General features: G+C 47.7%; 1 protein-coding gene across 2 annotated transcripts in view; it reads left to right on the forward strand.

Moving 5' to 3' along the window:
- The first annotated feature begins 5,194 nt into the window (after positions 1-5,194).
- LOC121080503 (E3 ubiquitin-protein ligase RNF165-like) overlaps positions 5,195-17,492 on the forward strand; it is a 46,954-nt gene continuing 34,656 nt past the window's right edge. For both annotated transcript variants that reach the window (XM_040578553.1, XM_040578554.1), the window contains exon 1: positions 5,195-5,305. In XM_040578553.1, coding sequence (XP_040434487.1) covers positions 5,245-5,305 — 61 coding nt within the window. In that variant the 5' untranslated portion in view covers positions 5,195-5,244. The remainder of the gene's footprint in view (positions 5,306-17,492) is intronic.

Genomic DNA, 17,492 nt, shown 5'->3' on the forward strand with positions numbered 1-17,492 from the left:
AATTCGATCAAAAGAATCTTGCAAATATAACAAATACTGAGTGACATTCTCATCCCCATCTAATAATGTGGTTTTTGCTGAAATATATGAACCTGGTACTGCTAAAATTCGTCCAAATAAAATCTCTGCAGGACTCAGTCCATGTGGTTGTTTTGGAGTTGTTCTCAAATCCCATAAAACTAGGTTTAAAGCCTCTGGCCACTTTAGACCAGTGCTAGCACAAACTTTTGCTAGACTTTCCTTAATGGTTCGATTGATCCTTTCTACTTGTCCAGAGGATGAAGGATGATAAGGAGTATGAAACTGACCTTTAATATCTAAAGTCACATAAACTTGAAGCAAGATCGCAGCTGTAAAGTGAGGTCCTCTGTCTGAATCAATTACTTCAGGGATTCCATATCGAGGAACAATTTCTTTTAACAGAGTTTTTACCACAGTCTTAGAATCATTACATAGGGTAACAGGATTTGGAATAGAAAAGAAATTAGTAACCACCACGTCAGGGGTCGGTTGATTTTTGATTGCGGCCGCTCGGGCTGCAGCATCAGCAAGTGCGTTTCCTGCAGCAAATTGATCGGTTCGTCTAGTGTGTGCAGGTATATAAACAACTGCAATTTCTTCGGGTTCCTGTATAGCTAAAAGCAAATCATTAATTAGATGACCATGAGCAATTGTTTTACCTGCAGATGTTAAAAATCCTCTTTCTTTCCACAGGACTCCCACAGCGTGACAGATTCCAAAGGCGTATTTTGAATCCGTATAAATATTAACTCATCGTCCTTTAGCATATAGGGCTGCTCGAGTCAAAGCAATTAATTCTGCTGCCTGTGCCCCTAAAGTTGGAGACAATGGTTTGGCAAACAACACAAGGTTTTCAGTTGCTACCGCAAAACCTGTGAACCTTTTTCCATATAGATAATAAGATGAGCCGTCAGTAAAGAGGTTTACATCAGGTGCAGTTAAAGGTGTATCTTTTAAGTCCTGTCTGGTTTTACTTATAGTTTTGATCACTGCAATACAATCATGTGCTCTTTCTGGTTCACTCACAGGTAATAAGGTGGCAGGATTCAAAGTCTTTGATCTTTCAAGTTTGACATTTTCTGTTAATAACAAGATGATCTCGTATCAATGTGTCCTTTGTGCAGAGTGCTTTTTCTGCATATCTTGTTAACAGCATCTCCACCTCATGTGGGACAGCAACAATAAGACGGTGACCTAAGATGATGTTTTTCGATTTCTCTACTAGTTCAGCGGCTGCGGCTACAGACCACAGACAGTGTGGATATCCTCTGATAACAGGGTCTGAAGTGAGTGAATAATAAGCTATTGGTCTCTCATAAGGTCCTTGGTTTTGCACCAGTACTCCTTTAGCTATTCCTTTAGCTTCTGTGACATAAAGTTTAAATGGTTTTTCATAATCTGGAAGTCCCAAAGCTGGTGCATTTACCAACGCAGTTTTAACACTCATAAATGCTGTTTCTAGCTCCTCAGTCCAGGGTATCGGTTCCGGGTGCGCATCCTTGGTGGTTTCCACTAATGGTTTGGTAATTTCAGAAAATCCTAAAATCCAAGGCCTACAAAATCCTGCTTGACCTAAAAAGGCTCTCATTTGCTTCTTGGTCAGTGGTCTTGCTATTTCTTGTATTGCTTGTACTCGACTTGGATCTAACTTCCTAGTTCCCCCTGCTAAAATAAACCCTAAATATTTAACTTCAGGCTCACAAAACTGCAATTTAGAAAGGGATGCTTTATGTCCTTTTTCAAAAAGCTTGTTACAAACATATTCAGTGTCCTTTACACAATCTTCATAAGTCAGGCTAGCGATAAGTAAATCATCAACATACTGAATCAATATTGATTTGGCTGGTAGTTCCAAGTCTTGTAAATTCTGCTTAAGGATCTGAGAAAACAAAGTTGGTGAAGCGGTAAATCCCTGTGGAAGGCGAGTCTAGGTGTACTGGCGACCTTCCCAAGTAAATGCAAACAAATTTTGAATTTCTGGGTCAATGGGAATGGAAAAGAATGCTCCTGTTTAGATCTAACACAGTATACCACCTAGCCCAATTAGTAATTCTTTCCTCACATTGGCGTATCACTTCTATTAATAAAGTAGTTGCGGTTCACCAAGCCTGCAATCCATCTTGAGTATGTATCTGCCAATTTGGATCATTTGGAGGCCATATCGGCCTACCTGGGGTGTTTTGACTCATTTCTCTATCCTTTTGCATAATTCGCTCTCGCTCTTCACTAGTGAAAAGTTCCTGCAACAAGGTTTGCATGTCTTTCCAATTAGGTTTATAATCTTGGATTATGCCAGATAAAAATTTTGCACATTTTTCAGCATTACTTCTCAAGTGTGGCATTTTCTCTTGCCACAACATCAGATCACCTGGTTTCCAGGGTTGGTGAATAGAGACTGCAACAACACGTGGTACGTCTGGACCAGAATTGGGACCTGCCCTTGGGTTGGAGTGAAACTCGACCACCATAGGAAATTGTCCAGCTTCAAGAGACTCGAACTCTTTATCATACTTCTGGTTTTTCTCTAAGAGACTTGAACTCTTACCATACTTCTGGTTTTTCTCTAAAAACGCTAATAATTCCTCCCATTTCATAGGTTTCTTAAAGGCCAGCCTTTTTCTTAAATCAGCCCATTCTAACCATAAAAACAAATAATTCATTTGTTGAGGATTCCTGTCCTCTAATATTAATCTCAAACACCTTATTCTGACTTCATCAAAAGTTCCTTCAGGTGGCCACACTTCTTGGGGTCCAGCCCCTTTTACTCTCGTCAAAAACGGCCAATCATCTTGACACAAGGTAATAACCTTTGATTTCGTCAACCCTGCTGTACCAGATAGTTTGTTCCAATTACTTAATAATTCTGCCAGAGGAGATCCTTTTGGAATTGATGGATAACCTCCCATGTTGCAAGTTTAATCGCGATGGGTACTCCGAGGTATCTACTTGACTTAACACCGTACAAAATACAAGAAAAGGGAGACTCGAACTCACCAATTCTGTTGCCGGGGAGACTCGAACTCACTAATTCTGTTGGTGGGGAGACTCGAACTCACCAACTCTGTTGCCGATGTCTTTTGTAGGGATGTTAAGCAAGGATCCTCGCAATCCTTCCTTCCCCGTCACGACCTAGAGTCCCATCTGGGTCGCCAAAACTATAAAAGAAGAGACTCGAACTCTTATGGGTTACTCTAGGTTTGCATGTTTTAATCGGTCCAGTAGCGTTGGGTCACCTCCGCAGAGAGTGACAAGCTTACAAGATTTTCAGTCATATATTTATAGTATATACCTAAACATTACATAATCTCTTGATTCCACAATAAATCTTCTATCAGTTCCTATCTTGACAGTCGGCTTCACAAGTTGTTCCGTATCTTGATCACCTTGCTATTTTGCTTCTTCTTTCAAGGATGATTGCTTCAGGTTCCGTACGTCCCAGTTCTGAGTAATCACAATAGACAATCTCCATAGTTTCAGCCTTCTAAAGGTCAGGGTCTCCTGTTCTAAAAAGCTCCTTTGAACTGTCAGGCATAATCTTATTAATATTAAACTTTTATTGTCTAGCATCTATCAGCTGACTGCGCTTGCAGTCCTGGTTTGGGCTATACAGGGGACAAAGCTGAGGTGTACAGCCTACAGTAGCACTGATCTGGCATTTTCCTCCAACATGGATACAAATGATCTGGTCTTATCTCTTCCTTGGTCCACTCTAACATACAATATTTTATCATTTTAATTTTATCTTTATTCTTAGTTTTCTCAGTTCTTTCCCAATTTGCTAACATCAACCCCAGTGGACTGTCTGAGGGTATTTCATTCGGTGTTCTCTGGCTCCCCTTTTCCCTGGGACTCGTTTTACTACTTTCCTGTCCCATATTTTCCCTAGGGCTGTCTCCCACATGGCTTTTCAATCGCTTCATCTCTTCACTAGCCAAGTCCCACACGGGATATTGGAACCATGGTTTAGAAAGACTCCACAATCACTTCCTGGAACGGGGCTACCCCGTCAGGTCTCACTCAGCCATGCAGTCAAGCCCCCACTTCCTGCCCAACCGAGTAATACTTACAGTCCTTCTTACTCGGGTCTTTGTGCATGTGAATTACAGGCGACTGCGGCTTTACCTCCTGGGGAGCTCCAAGTAGTTTTTGCTCTAAGAGCCTCTCTCTCTCTCTCTCCCAGGTGTTTGGCCAACAGTCCCAGTAGTCAGAGATGTGCCATCAGAGAGTTCACCGAAATCAGCGGGGCACACCTCCTATCTGACAGTTGCCAAAGATCCTGTGGCTGGGCGAACTAGTATCCCAGATGAGCCCTCAAATTTATTATAAATACCCGACCCACAAAAGGCTGGTTCAGAAATCTTTATTGTGAGGCAAAGTCAAAGAGCAAAAGCCGCAGTGCTGGGCGCGTGACTCTAGTCAGAGGCGCGCCAAACAAGTTCAAATATGATCTATTTAAACCATCAAGGTTGCATCAGCCATATACATATTCATTATTTTCTTGTAACTATTTACAATATACCTTGAAGTGATTTAAATAACTCCACCCCTGTTGCGCTTGCACCTTTTGGTCGTTGGGGTCTTCCGGTGGTCGTTCAGGGATGAAGTCAGATGTCTTCCTCGCGGTGAACTTTTGACCCGAGGAGGACAGCTTGTTATCTGTCCAGCACAGCACTTAGCGAAAAGCCAATATCTATTCGTTCGTTTCTTACATGCCGATGCCCATGCATCGTGCCCACGTGCGTGCGCGTGCACCCGCACCTGCATGCCGACGCGTGCCTGCGCGCCGACGCGCACACGTCCCTCCGTGCACGTGCGCCAGCGCCCATGCACCGTGTCTCCATGTGCTCGCGTGCGCGCACGCAGACGTGTGCCCGCGCCTGCGTGCCAGCGTGCGCACGTGCTGCGGGGCACGCGTGCGCCCGTCCATGCACGCGTGTAGCTGCGCGTGCACATCCTCCCCTGCGCCCGCCCCTGCGCGCCCGCGCGGCCGCCCCGCCCCCTCGGCCCTCTCGTCGTTTCCTATTGGCCGGCAGGGTGGGCGAAGGGGCGGGGCCGAGCGGTGAAGGGGCGGGGCTTAGGGCCGTCGGCGCTCTGCCATTGGCAGCGGGCGCTTTCGTGTGCCGGCGGAGTGGGTGGTTGCCACTCGTCGCCGCGTCGGAGGGGCCGGCGGGCCCGGGGCGGGCCGTGCCACGCCACGCCACGCCACGCCACGCAGGCCGCAGCATGGTCCTGGTGCACGTCGGCTACCTGGTGCTGCCCGTCTTCGGCTCTGTGCGCAACAGAGGTACCGCGTCGTGCGCGGGGACTGCGGTTTCGTGTCTCGGGGCCGCTCCGTGCTGAGGGAGGGGAGGTGGCGGAGGTGCTGCGTGGGCGGGTGGAGGGCTCGGCCCGGGCCGCGGGTGCCCCGGCTGGGGTGAGGAGGGGCGCCGACTCCAGGGCCCTCCCCGTCTCGTGGTCTCGCCGTGCGCTCAGGTGGGTGGTTGAGTCGAGCCTGCCTCGCTCCGCGGGCGCGCAGGGCTCCGCGCTCCACCCCACCCCCCACCCCCCTTCAGTGCCCGCTGTGGGGGTCCTGGTCTCCCCTTGCCGAGCTCCCGCCCGCACCCCTAGCTCGTGCTTCGGTAGACCCATTTGCCTTTTTTTATTTTTTAATTTTTATTTCTTAATTCCTCCCCCGTCTCGCCGTGTAGCGTAGCCACCAGGCCATTTCAGCGTAGCTGTAGACGATAACAGCCTTTTTTGTACCTTCATCCTATTTAGCTGAGTACATTGCACTGTAAATTCCTGTTAAGTGGATTCATTTTGCTGTGGTCATTGGGCGCAATGTTTCCTGGGGGGCTTCGAGTGGGCCAAACGCCCTCAAATTACGACCACACCCCCCCCCCAAAAAAAAAAAAAAATCAAATTGAGGAGGGGAAATCCAGTAATTGGCTTTAATTCCAATTATATAATTGGAAAAGAGGTGGAGACTAAGAGCTGTGGTTAAACAAGGGCTGAAATACTACACCACCACCACCCCCTTAAAATTTCATTGCAAAAAAAACGACTGGCAAAATGGTTTTCCATTAAACAGGGATAATGGTTTTTTTCTGCTGTGCTAAATTACTTCCTGTTCTTATTTTGTGGGTAATTTTCTGTATCGAATATCCTTTGGTTGTGTATCTTCACTTTTTTCTTGTACTAAAACTAAAGCATGGTCTGTATTTTTTTACATTACCTAGTTTCTGATGTAAATCTCTCTGTAGAGACATACCCTGCTGAAATGTAATGTGCTGTAGCCTATACATCTGCTCAGTGTACGCTGCTTTTGTTCTGTTGCCCTTCCATAGCATGGTGGGCCTTGCCTTTTTGTATTGTGTGCATGATTACATTGTTACACACGATTCCACTAATACTAATATACAATCTCTCAATAAAGAAACTAGTTTTCCTATATTAACCTAGTGTGCTTTTTCTATTGCTGTTTTCCCATTTATTGTCGTATCCTGCTGTTTAGTTTTTTTCTTGTTTTCCCCCATCGTGAGGTTTGAGTGAGTGGATTTTTTTTTTTCCCCGTAGTGCAGATATGGGGGCTTTTTAATACATATCTTTTTCTTTTTTCCTCCTGTCTCATATCTACCCTCAGCATTAGTCTGTGTGTCCATACTCCCTAGACGCACAGTCTGTATTACTGTTGTGCTGATGCAGAATTCTGTTTTACTGCAGAGCAGCAAAAAAAAAAAAAAAAAAGTGTATAAATCCAAGCCCTTGTTATTAACAACAAAAAAAGATATTTGATGAAGGGTCTGCTGCTTATTTCATTCTAGTTACAACATACACTCCTTATCAGACAGATACCAAAATGAGAGGGGCAACCTCCGGATGGATGGGGGGAATTATCAATTATTATTTTTTTTTTTTTTTAAAAAAACCCTTCTGATTTACAAGAGGCAAATGAACCTGGAGGAAAAAAAAATCCCTCTAATCTATTAGCTGTATATTTAAACATGCATATATGTGAGCACCTCTCCCACCATCTGCTAGGCAAGAAGTTGCTGTGCCTCAGTCCCAGGGCAACTGGCATGCTATAAATATCTTCACTAGATTCCCTACAAGGCAGGGCTCATACAACATTAGCAGCTGGGACAGTTTTAACTACGTTTTCATGCTTGAAGCCTCCAGGCCCACCATCTTCTGAATAACCTGATTTGGCCAAAAGAGCAAACTGGGGGATTGGGAGCCTTAAAATATTGGGAGCAGGGAGAGCTGGACAACCCGATTGCGATCAGTGAGTAGTTTTGCTCTGGCTGCAAGGCAGTAATAATACCAGTCACCTCTCCTTGTTCCTGTGCCAGACCTCCTTTCCCAGGTCTGCAAAATGGTCCTATAAAACCTCCCCAATTTTGGCTTGGGATGCCAGGAGAAACAGAAAAGTCAGGGCTCCCAAAAATGGAAGGTGGGGAGGGGGGGAGCATCTTGTCTTTAATTGCATTTCCACAGGAGCAGGGGAGGCACAGGATTGGTTATTTGTCTTTACTGAGAGGAAGACAAATTCAGCAGGTTGGTGGTTCCCCACTACTAAAATTTCAAGAGTAGCTGCTAGCAAACAAAACAAAAGCAAGTGGCTCCAGCAACCTGCCCTGCCTTAGCCTGGCATCCCTTGAAGAGAGGCATCATTTTGCAAGGCTGTGCCTTTCTACCTCCCTCCTAGCTTGATCCTGAGTTTGGTTGGTTTTTTGAAACATTTATTTATGATTTCCTTCTCCATATTTCCTTTTCTGTGTATCTCGATGACTGTTTGGCCATCCTGTCGTTCCCCCTCCCTTGTATGAGCACAAGCAGGTTGCCCCCCCTGGATGTAGTGTATGCTGTGGCCCTTTGTTCTTGCTCCATCCTCGTCCCGGGCCAGCGCTGAGCTCCATGCGTGACACATGTCCCTGTACGCATCCTGAGGAGGGAGGCTGTGCTTCTCGCTTGCATGAAGGGAGACGTGCATGCCTGTTGGGGCTGATCATTTTCCAATGTGATGATTTTTTTTACTATTTCCCCCCCTTCCTTTTTTTAATTTTTTTTAATTTTATTTTTTTTTAATTCATCCCCCCCACACACACGTGAGACAATGAGATTTGGGTTATGGCATGGGAAAAAATGAAATCCCCCCCTCTCCATTCCCAGAAACCCTACCCTGAAACCCTGACATGGATAAACCCAGTCCCCTCCAAAACATACCTCATGCTACAGACACCTGCTGGCAGCTGCCCCTTTGTTTGGAGTGGTGGATTCACTGCAGTGAGCGTGATAACCCTCCCATCTTATTCTGCAAATTAGCACTAATACAGAGCAAAACTGTTTGTTCAATATACTCTGAGGATACCCTGGTAATCTAATAATACAGAAAACTGCTGGGTTAATGGCAGCTCGCACTAAGCGATTTATTATCTGCATCATATTTTGACTTTTTGACTTGTCTTGTTAAGAACACATTCTTACAAGAGGAAACATTCCCCCTACCCCCCCCCCCCCCCCCCCCCCCCGTCCACCTCCCAGCTTTTATTAGCTAGTAACCACCAGGCTTTCATAGCTCATAATCCATCAAAACACATCCACAATTTAATGACTTAATTCCTTTGACACTCCCAAGTCTTGAAAATCCACCTGGTACAAATAAAATAATCTTTTTTTATTTTAGCATTGCGGGCTGAGGAAATCCAAGACAAGTCACGTGCTGGTGGTGCTGCTGTGGGTGTGGAGGCACATGCAGTGGTTTCTATAAAGCCTATACGTCTCTCCAGCACCAACATGTCTTTTAAATATCTTCTTTCAATAACAGGGAGGCAGATAATCCCAAACACTGACAAAATGGGCTCTGAGATTCATTTATATAAGCGTTGTGTAAAGGTCTTATACATATCTGTGTGCATTTAACAGTGCCGAATGGGTGCTGGACTGATCTGTCTCACACGGGGGTTTTGGGGCGGTGTCACAATTTCCATCGTTTTAAAGAAAAAGATAAACAAATAGCGGTCACATTTTGCTCATATTGGGAATTATCAGCAAAGTCTAATGAGAGCTGATCTGGATTTGCCTTTCTGTGTGCGGACCTGGCCCCGTGGAAGTGTGTTATTTAAGAACCGGTGAGTTGGTGCCTGAGTGAGAAAGAAAACGCAGCTGTAAAGCTGGGGCGGGGGGTTTGGGGGGTGTTTGCCACAAAACCCAGGAGCTGCTCCAGCTGGGGGGGGACAAGGTGGTGGGGACACAGCAGGGACACAGTCTGGCATCGCTTGGTGAGTCCTGAACAGAGTGTGGGGTGCCAAAGCCGGGGGGCGAAATCCATGGGTGCCGGGATGCTGCCATAACCGCCTCTGGCTTTGGTCCTTGCCGAGTCGCCGGTCTTGTGCAGAGTCCTCCTCCGTGAACCTCCTGGAAGGACTGTCCTAGAGTAAGTCTGAGCTTCCTTATTTTGTTGTTTTTGTTTTAAACCCTGCCTATAATTTGGGGAGCACCTCGTTAGCTGAAAGGGGAGGATGGAGCACTGCTGGGGCAGGTGTGGGAGCCATGTCCTCCCAAACCTGTAGGAGAATCCCCCACCCACCAAGTGCCACGGGGAGCATGCGTGACATGCAAGACTGGCTCATCCCTCTCCACTGACCAGATGGAGGATGGTTGCAACCGCTGGAGGTGCGGGGCTGGAAGGAGAGGTGGGGATGGCTTTCTCGGGGGCTCTGTGGGGCATGATGCTGGGTAGCGAGGGCACGGGCATCCCCTCCAGCCCATTTACATTCTGGTTCAAACCCAAACTGTGCACTGGGGCTGCCCTGTGTCAGAGCCGGAAGGTCCCTGTCTCTAGGGATGTTCAAAAGGGGATAGATACATGCTGCAGCAGCTCAGCAGAGAAAAGCCTTTCCCATCCTTAGCATGGGAGCACCCATTTTGGGAAGCATTAAAAAAACATGTCAGAAATGCGAGGGGAGGCTTTGCAAAAGGTCTTTGATGTCTAGATCATCTCCAATACCCACAACCTCCAAGACCAGAGTTGGTTTGGCGATGGGGAGAGGTGTGATGGCACCACCAGATTTTGCGACTCTTGGGCATCTCATGGTATTTAGGTGTTTCTACATAAAACCTACAGCTCCTGGAGTCGGGTGCAAAGACAAGGCTTTTTGATCAAAGGGTAGTACATAAAATAGAGCTTCACACTGCTGCTTACGGCAAACTTGGTGCTCAAAACTCTGAAGTCGGCTACAACACTCAGGAGGTTTTCCAGCTGACACGGTGGATTGGGAAGGAGAAGGGCGATGTGTGGCTGCAGCGCAGCCAGGGCAGGGACCTGCAGGTGGGTACTGAGAGCAGGGCTGAGATCCAGTGGGGAAAATGATAAATTTCCAACCTTTTTGGGTTCAATTCTGGGAGACAGAGTTGGTCGGTCTGCAGTTAGGGCTGGCAGAGGGATTGTGGTTTCCCAAGTGACTCAGCACAGGACCCCATGGGAGATCCCCCCAGTTAATCCTTGCGTGGTCCTAAACCTTCTTGGGGAGAAAACTGGCTCTTTTGGGAATGACTAAATTCTCCCTGTAAAATAAAAAAGCCTCAAATCACTTTTCAAGCTAAAGCGAGAGTAGCAGGGACTGGAAAGCTGGCAGCAGCCAGAAGGAAGGGAAAGCAAACCCATGCCTGCTCCATGCCTCCCCACCACCTTTGCTTAACCCTTTCTGCTCCTCCTCTTGCTCACTCCTGGGACCTTTTCTCACCCATTTTCCTGCCTGCTGGTCCTTTACATTTCCCAGCCCCGGCTGGGCTGGGCTGGGCTGGCACGTGCTGTTGTGGATCCCTCTTGGTAAGTGTCCTTAACTGCTGCTGTTTTCTCTCCCTCCATTTAAAGGCTGTAAAATGTGCCTGCAGGAAAGTTGCATGTGTATGGCTTGTAGCTCTTTAATGAATATTATTGCTTTGGTTTGAGTGACTCAACCCAGCAGGGTCAGGAGCAAAGCAGGTGCTGGAAGCAGTGAAGATGCAGGTTATGGGGAGAGGCAATAAGGGGCAGCTTGGTACCCACGGGCTGGGACCTTTCCAAGGGAGGACATGCCTGCAGGGAGATGTTTGGATGGGGATTTTGGTAGCTTGGAGAAGGACCTGGATGTCTCTGTGTCTTGCACCACATCCCTCCGCTCCTGGCTGCTTGCAGTGGCTGCCCTGCCTAGAGGTGACACCCTGAGGTCTGGGTCAGCTTAGATGGAGCCACCAGCCATTGCTGGTTTTCCCTGGGGGGCTCAAGTGGTGCTGCGGAGCTGTTACTGTGCATCGCTCCTCCATCTCCTTCCCCAAATGGTACAAGGAGCAGCCATTTCCCCTAAATGAGGAGAAAGCCAGGCCATGGATACCTTCTGGGAATTCTTTGCAGGGACCTTGAGCAGGTCTCTGGTGGAACTGGACAGCCCACCAGGCCACATAGCCAGGTGCCCAACCCTGGAGCTGAGTTAGGAGCAGCTCTGAAAACCTTCTCTCGTCTTTTTCTTCAGGCTTGGGAGGGTCTCTGAAAGATGTTCAGAAACACGAGGTCCCTTGGGCATCTGTCACGCTGTGGCTGCTCCCCACGTCAGGCTCCTCCAGTTGGAGGGTGGGATTGCGAAACGTCCCTGTAGCAAATGAGCCCTCCCCAGCAGTGCTTAGTGCTGTGTCTCTGGGATTTCTCATTCTCCTGGTGGCATCTCACTTTTCCTTTGGTCACACTGCTAAGTACTGACATATCCAAAGGGATCTTGGTTTTTTTGGAAGCTGTGGATGCGTGAGGAGGCACCACTCATGAGCACTTGCCCAACCAACCTGTTTCCATAACATGTCTGCTTGAAAACTGGGGATCTACAGGCAAAAGGAAGCTTTCTCCTCCTTTTTTTTTTTTTTTTATAGCAGAGGAGGTGCCTGTTCTCACGCAGCCCTGCAACATTGGGTAAGGTCTCATTTGCCTGTGCTACCTGGGGCAGTGGAGGGTGTTTTTTGGGTCCACACAAGGCCCATCATCATGATCATCATCATTTGGTGGGAGCTGAGATGTAAATAGACTCTCCTGTGAGCCCCAAACTTCAGTGAGGAGCAGCTGGAGTCAGAAATGAGTTGTGGGTTCATGGTGAAGCTGCCTGGACGTGGGATGAGGCACCAAGCTGCAAAGGTCTGAACTTGTTTATCTGTACATAAATACAAAATAAGTTCTCAGCTTTTAAAGAAGTTCCTTGGCATTTATACTGGGATGAGTAAGATAAGAATCTAGTTTGAGGTGAGGGTGGGTTTTTTTCCAAAAAAAAAGTAATTGTCAGCAAACTGACCACAGACTGAAGGTATTTTGTCTGCGTGTGGGCTCAGTGCTGCAGTTATCTTTGCAAGACCATCGGCGTGTTTTCAGCCCTGGTGTGGCATTTGCTGGCAAACTCAAACAGGAGCTTTTTAAATCTCAGGTAGCATCTGAAAGTAGTGGAGGTGCTAATGCTTCAGGAGAGGTGTCTGTCAAGCCTGGCACTTTCTACAACCTCCAGATGAAAAATGGCATGTCTCTGATTTACCCAGCAGGAAAGAAGCTGCAAATATCATGCAGATTACCGGGCTTCTTGTTGTGGTTTGCTAAATCCACATTTCTCTTGTAGCTTGGCCTTTAATATTAATATCTTTAATTTCATTTATAAATTCACTTATCAGCTTTCATTAGTCATCCCGTTAATGATCCCAGGCAAGAAATTTATCATTTGACATCAAAAGGCAGATTAAGGGACTTCTAGAGCCTTGGGAAACGGCTTCATGCTGTACCGGAATTATAGCGGTTGGCATATGAGGCTAGTACTATGTATAATTTGCATCTGCTGCTCAGGGGATGAGTGATTATTTTATATATTTACCAGAAAACAAGACCATTTCTTAATCACGAATGGTGTTGCATTTCCTGCAAACTCTGCAGTATTATGAATCATTGGGCTATAAACATCTTGTTGCCAGCATGCCTGGTTTCGCATCACCACGGTGGGAAGCCCTGGAGGGTCGGATCCTGACAGGTCGCCTCCTTCTTGGGGGTTTTACTGCATGAATGACTAATTGAAATTAAGAAGTTACCTCAACACTAGGACCTGGAAGGGACTGGGAGTGGTTGAAGCTTTGCTTCACCAAAATTGAGCGTCTTTGGTCTGTGTTGTCCCTGATGGGAGGTGAGGGTGTTGGTAGGGTTTGGAGATGGGTGTCTAAGGCATGAAAATGGGGGAAAAAACCTCACAATATTTGCTCAAAACATCTGGAAAAGAGCAGGGTTGAACTGAAAATGGATGGATGTAGCATCCCCAGGCACTGGTCCATTCAGGTCCGTCACGGTGAGGCTTTATAGATGTTGGGAGCAATCAGTGTGGTGGGAGAAGCCTTATTTTGTCCAGCCGCTGTTTGTGATATCCCACAAATTTCCAGGGACTGAGATAAGGACTGAGGAGGTTTCCTGCACCAAGAAAGCATGACATGAGTGGGCTTGGGGTTATGAGCCTTTTTTTTAATAGTGAATGTCTCAGTTGCATGTAACCTTATAAAAAAGGGTCCCCTCCCACACTGGTCACCTGCAAAGCCCATTGACAGCCCCAAACTCCCTACATAAACTGCTCCTCCAGGCACAGCCTCCTTCAAGACTGATGGGCTGCAGGCAGCTCTTTTTGAGGTGGAATGGAGAAAATCTTATCTGTCTTGTACCAAAAGCACTAATGAGCTGGTTTTGCTCAGCCCTTGTTGGCCTGAGTGGGAAACTTCTGTATGAACCTGTAGCGGGTTGACCTTGGCTGGCTGCCAGGTGCCCACCAAGCCACTCGGTCACTCCCCTCATCAGCTGGACAGAGGGGGAGAAAAATAAGATGGAAAAGCACTCATGAGTCAAGATAAAGGCAGGTTAATAAAGCAAAGGCCATGTGTGGAAGCAAAGGAAAATAAAAGATGTATTCTCTACTTCCCATCAGTAGGTGATGTCCAGCTGGTTCCTGCGAAGCAGGGATTCTGTACCTGTAGTGGTTGCTCCAGAAAACAAACGTCATAATGCATGCACCCTCCTCCTTTCTCTTAGCTTTTATTGCTGAGCAGACTTCATACGGTATGGAATATCCCTTGGGTCAGTTTGGGTTGAACATGAACCAGCCGTGTGCCCAGGTGGCCAAGGAGGCCAGCAGCATCCTGGCCGGTGTCAGCAGTGGTGTGGCCAGGGGGACCAGGGCAGTGCCCCTCGCTCCCAGACAGACCCTGAGGGGCTGGAGCGTGTCCAGAGCCGGGCAGGGGGCTGGGGAAGGGGCTGGGGCACAAGTGCTGTGGGGAGCGGCTGGGGGGGTCAGCCTGGAGAGGGGGGGCTGAGGGGAGACCTTCTGGCTCCCTACAACCCCCTGAGAGGGGCTGGAGCCAGGGGGGTCGGGCTCTTCTCCCAGGGAACAAGCGACAGGATGAGTGGAAACAGCCTCACGTTGTGCCAGGGGAGGTTTTGGTTGGGTGTGAGGAAAAATGTCTTCACTGAAAGGGTGGCCAAGCCCTGGCACAGGCTGCCCAGGGAGGTGGTGGAGTCACCAGCCCTGGAGGGATTTAAGATGTAGATGCTTAGGGTCATGGTTTAGTGATGGGCTTGGCAGTACTGGTTTAATGGTTGGACTTGATGACCTTAAAGGCCTTTTCCAACCTCATGATTCTGTATTTCCCTGCTCTTATGAAAGCAGCAGTAAACCCCATCGTCCATCCTCAATCTCTTGTTTAGCTCTCTGCATGACTCCTTCTTGCATTAAATTAACTGGTCATGGCCAGACTCTTGTCTCTCAGGCTGTTCCTTGAAGCTGTGAGCTGAACATACGCTATTGCCCAGGAATTGGGCCCCACAGCAAGGGCTGTCGTGTCCCAGTGGCCATGGGGGGTGTGCATGGCTGAGCGATGGGTGGTGGACCAGCAGCTCAGCTGGTGGCACTTCTACTGATCTTAGCTGCTAGGGACAAGAGCTATGTGAAAACACAGATATCTGGTTTTGATGGTGATGACTATTTTCCAGTTCACTAGCTGAAAATTTATTTTCCTGGTTTTATATTGTCTTTGACTTTTTCAGCAAAACGGGGGTTGGTGGGGGAAATGGCTTTTAAGTGGCTCATTTGAAGTGAAATGAAATAGGCCACAACCTCGGAGTGAAATGCTGTCTTATGGCAGAAAATGAAACAGCATCAACTGGATGCAGGGAATAAAACCAATTCATCATAATCTTTCAGTTGGGTTTTTCATACAGAAACATTTCACCTAGACATATTTTTTTTTTTTTCATATCTGAGAGATGGATTTGGTGTTTCATACTCATTTGGAAAGCATGAAATGATCAGGAATAGACTGCCCCAGTCCTCTGTGTTCTTGTACTGTGAAACCATGTTGTGACTAGTGTGTGCAGAAGTCAGATTTATTTAATCAACATAAAGTGCTTTCATGCCCAAGATGAGTCTTGGAGAAGCAAAGGCTGTGTTCCTGGGGCGGGAGGTCGCAAAATATAGTTGACCCTTTACAAAATGAAGGAGGTCATGTCAACCCCTGCCTCTCCTCTTCACCTCTATTGGCAACAAGGGTGGGTTTCCAGGATTGTGAGGACCAAAGGTGGTTTCCCAAATGAAAATGAGAGCCGAGGTCTTGAACAGGACTTGCAACCACTGCTTTGCTCCTCACTGGGCTCACCTACCTGAGTTTACTTCAGTCTGCGGAAACAAATAGCATCTTCTCCACGGCCTTGTTCAATTTGCGTAGGAAAATCTGTCTGGCACATGTGATTACAAACTTGCTGGTGGAAATCCTAGGTGTTTTGCCAAAGGAGACAATAGAAGCACCCTGGAGATAAGGACATATCATCTGCAAGGAGAGTCCTGTAGTACCGGATCCAGATGGCATGTGATGCTGTCCAGGTGCTCCTTCTATAGGGTGAAGGGGTGCCCTCGGGAAGGAAAATATTACCAGGAGGTAGTTAGAAGCTTAGAAAAATAGGACATGGACCAAGGGGAAGGGAGGCAAGGTAGCTCCCCTCCCCGTCCCTTGGGCAGAAAGCAGTTCCTCCTGAAAGGAGTTGGGCTGCTGCTAGGGAAGCCAAAGCGTGTTTGTTAGGTATCTGGCATGACTCTGGTCTTCCCGTAACAAGCAGTTTTGAGTCCCGTTAATGAAATCAAGTGCCAGACCTCAGAAACATCCAGGAAGCTGATAGCAGGTTTGGGGATATGTTACGCTGGCTTACATGCACCCAAACTATGTGGGAACCCCTGTCCTTGTCCTAGGATTCCTTATCCACAGCCCAGCATCTCTCATTGAACCTTTTCCTACCAGAAACCAAGCAATGAGAGGAGTTTTTTTTCCACCTGGGCTGACTTTGATGCTGGCAGACCCAGGCCTAGACCCATCCTCTGGCTCCCTGGACCTCCTGTGGCTCTCCCCACCTCCCGGTTTTGGTGCATTGGCACAACCGGTCCCAGCTTTCTGGCCCCACGATGGGAATGGGGAGGCAGCAAGGGCCCCTTCCCAATCTCCTGCAATTCAAATGGGAAACGGGAGGATGGATGTGCTTTGCAGAAACCCAACTCACTGGCAGCATCCCTTGGGGGGTGGTGACATCCAGGCCAATGTGAGAGCCAAAGGGCATCAAAGGGGTGCTGGGACCCTCCTGTGAGCTGGGGCCTTGCAGGCGGATGGTGGGGGGAGGAGAGATGGATCAGGGCACCCAACAATAACCCTGCTTGGAGTTGCCACCTCTGCAGAGGGCTTTGGGGAGTCCTCTTTGAGTGCAGCCTATTGGAGGCGAGTTTAATGTAGTGAGTGGGTGTGCAGAGCTGGCACCCTGTTCCCAATCTGAAACACTCCTCTCCAGCCCATGAATAGACCCAACCTCTGCTTGCTTTTGGGGTTTGGGTATTTTTTTCAGCATAAACAACAAGCCCATTTCTAGTGATGCTGTGACACGAGCGCTTTTGTATCATGCCAGGGAGCTGAAGCTTTGAGAAAGCTAACAAATATAATGAGACTTTTGATTAAAAAAAAAAAAAAAAGGGATAAAAGCCCAGATCACAACAGTACCATGAAAATGCAAAGTGTTTGCCAAAGTTCAGACACCAAAAAGCCAATGAAAAGGTCCTTTGTTCTTATTGATGCCTGCCATGAGGGGCCTGTTCCTCACATCTCCTGGGGTTTGGGGTTGGCTGTGGTGCAATCCTTAAGTTGTAGGAGTTGCTTTCTCTGTATGTCCATGTGCACATTGCATGCCGGTGAGAAAGGTGGCTTTCACCTCTGGTGCCCTGCTTTCTCCAAAGAGCAGGGCTTAAAATTCCTGGCAAATTTACATCTGTGGGAGAGCTTTTAGCTGAGTTCTGGTGTGGAAGTTCCGGGTGATGGTGGAGAAGGGAGGGCAACACGCAGCGGGAAGCTCAGGAAGATCTCAGGGCAGCGGATGATGGACCAGAAAGTCAAGAAAAAGCAGTGACGCATGCAAAGAGATCCCACAC

This window comes from Falco naumanni, chromosome W (assembly GCF_017639655.2).
Source record: "Falco naumanni isolate bFalNau1 chromosome W, bFalNau1.pat, whole genome shotgun sequence".
NCBI lineage: Eukaryota > Metazoa > Chordata > Aves > Falconiformes > Falconidae > Falco > Falco naumanni.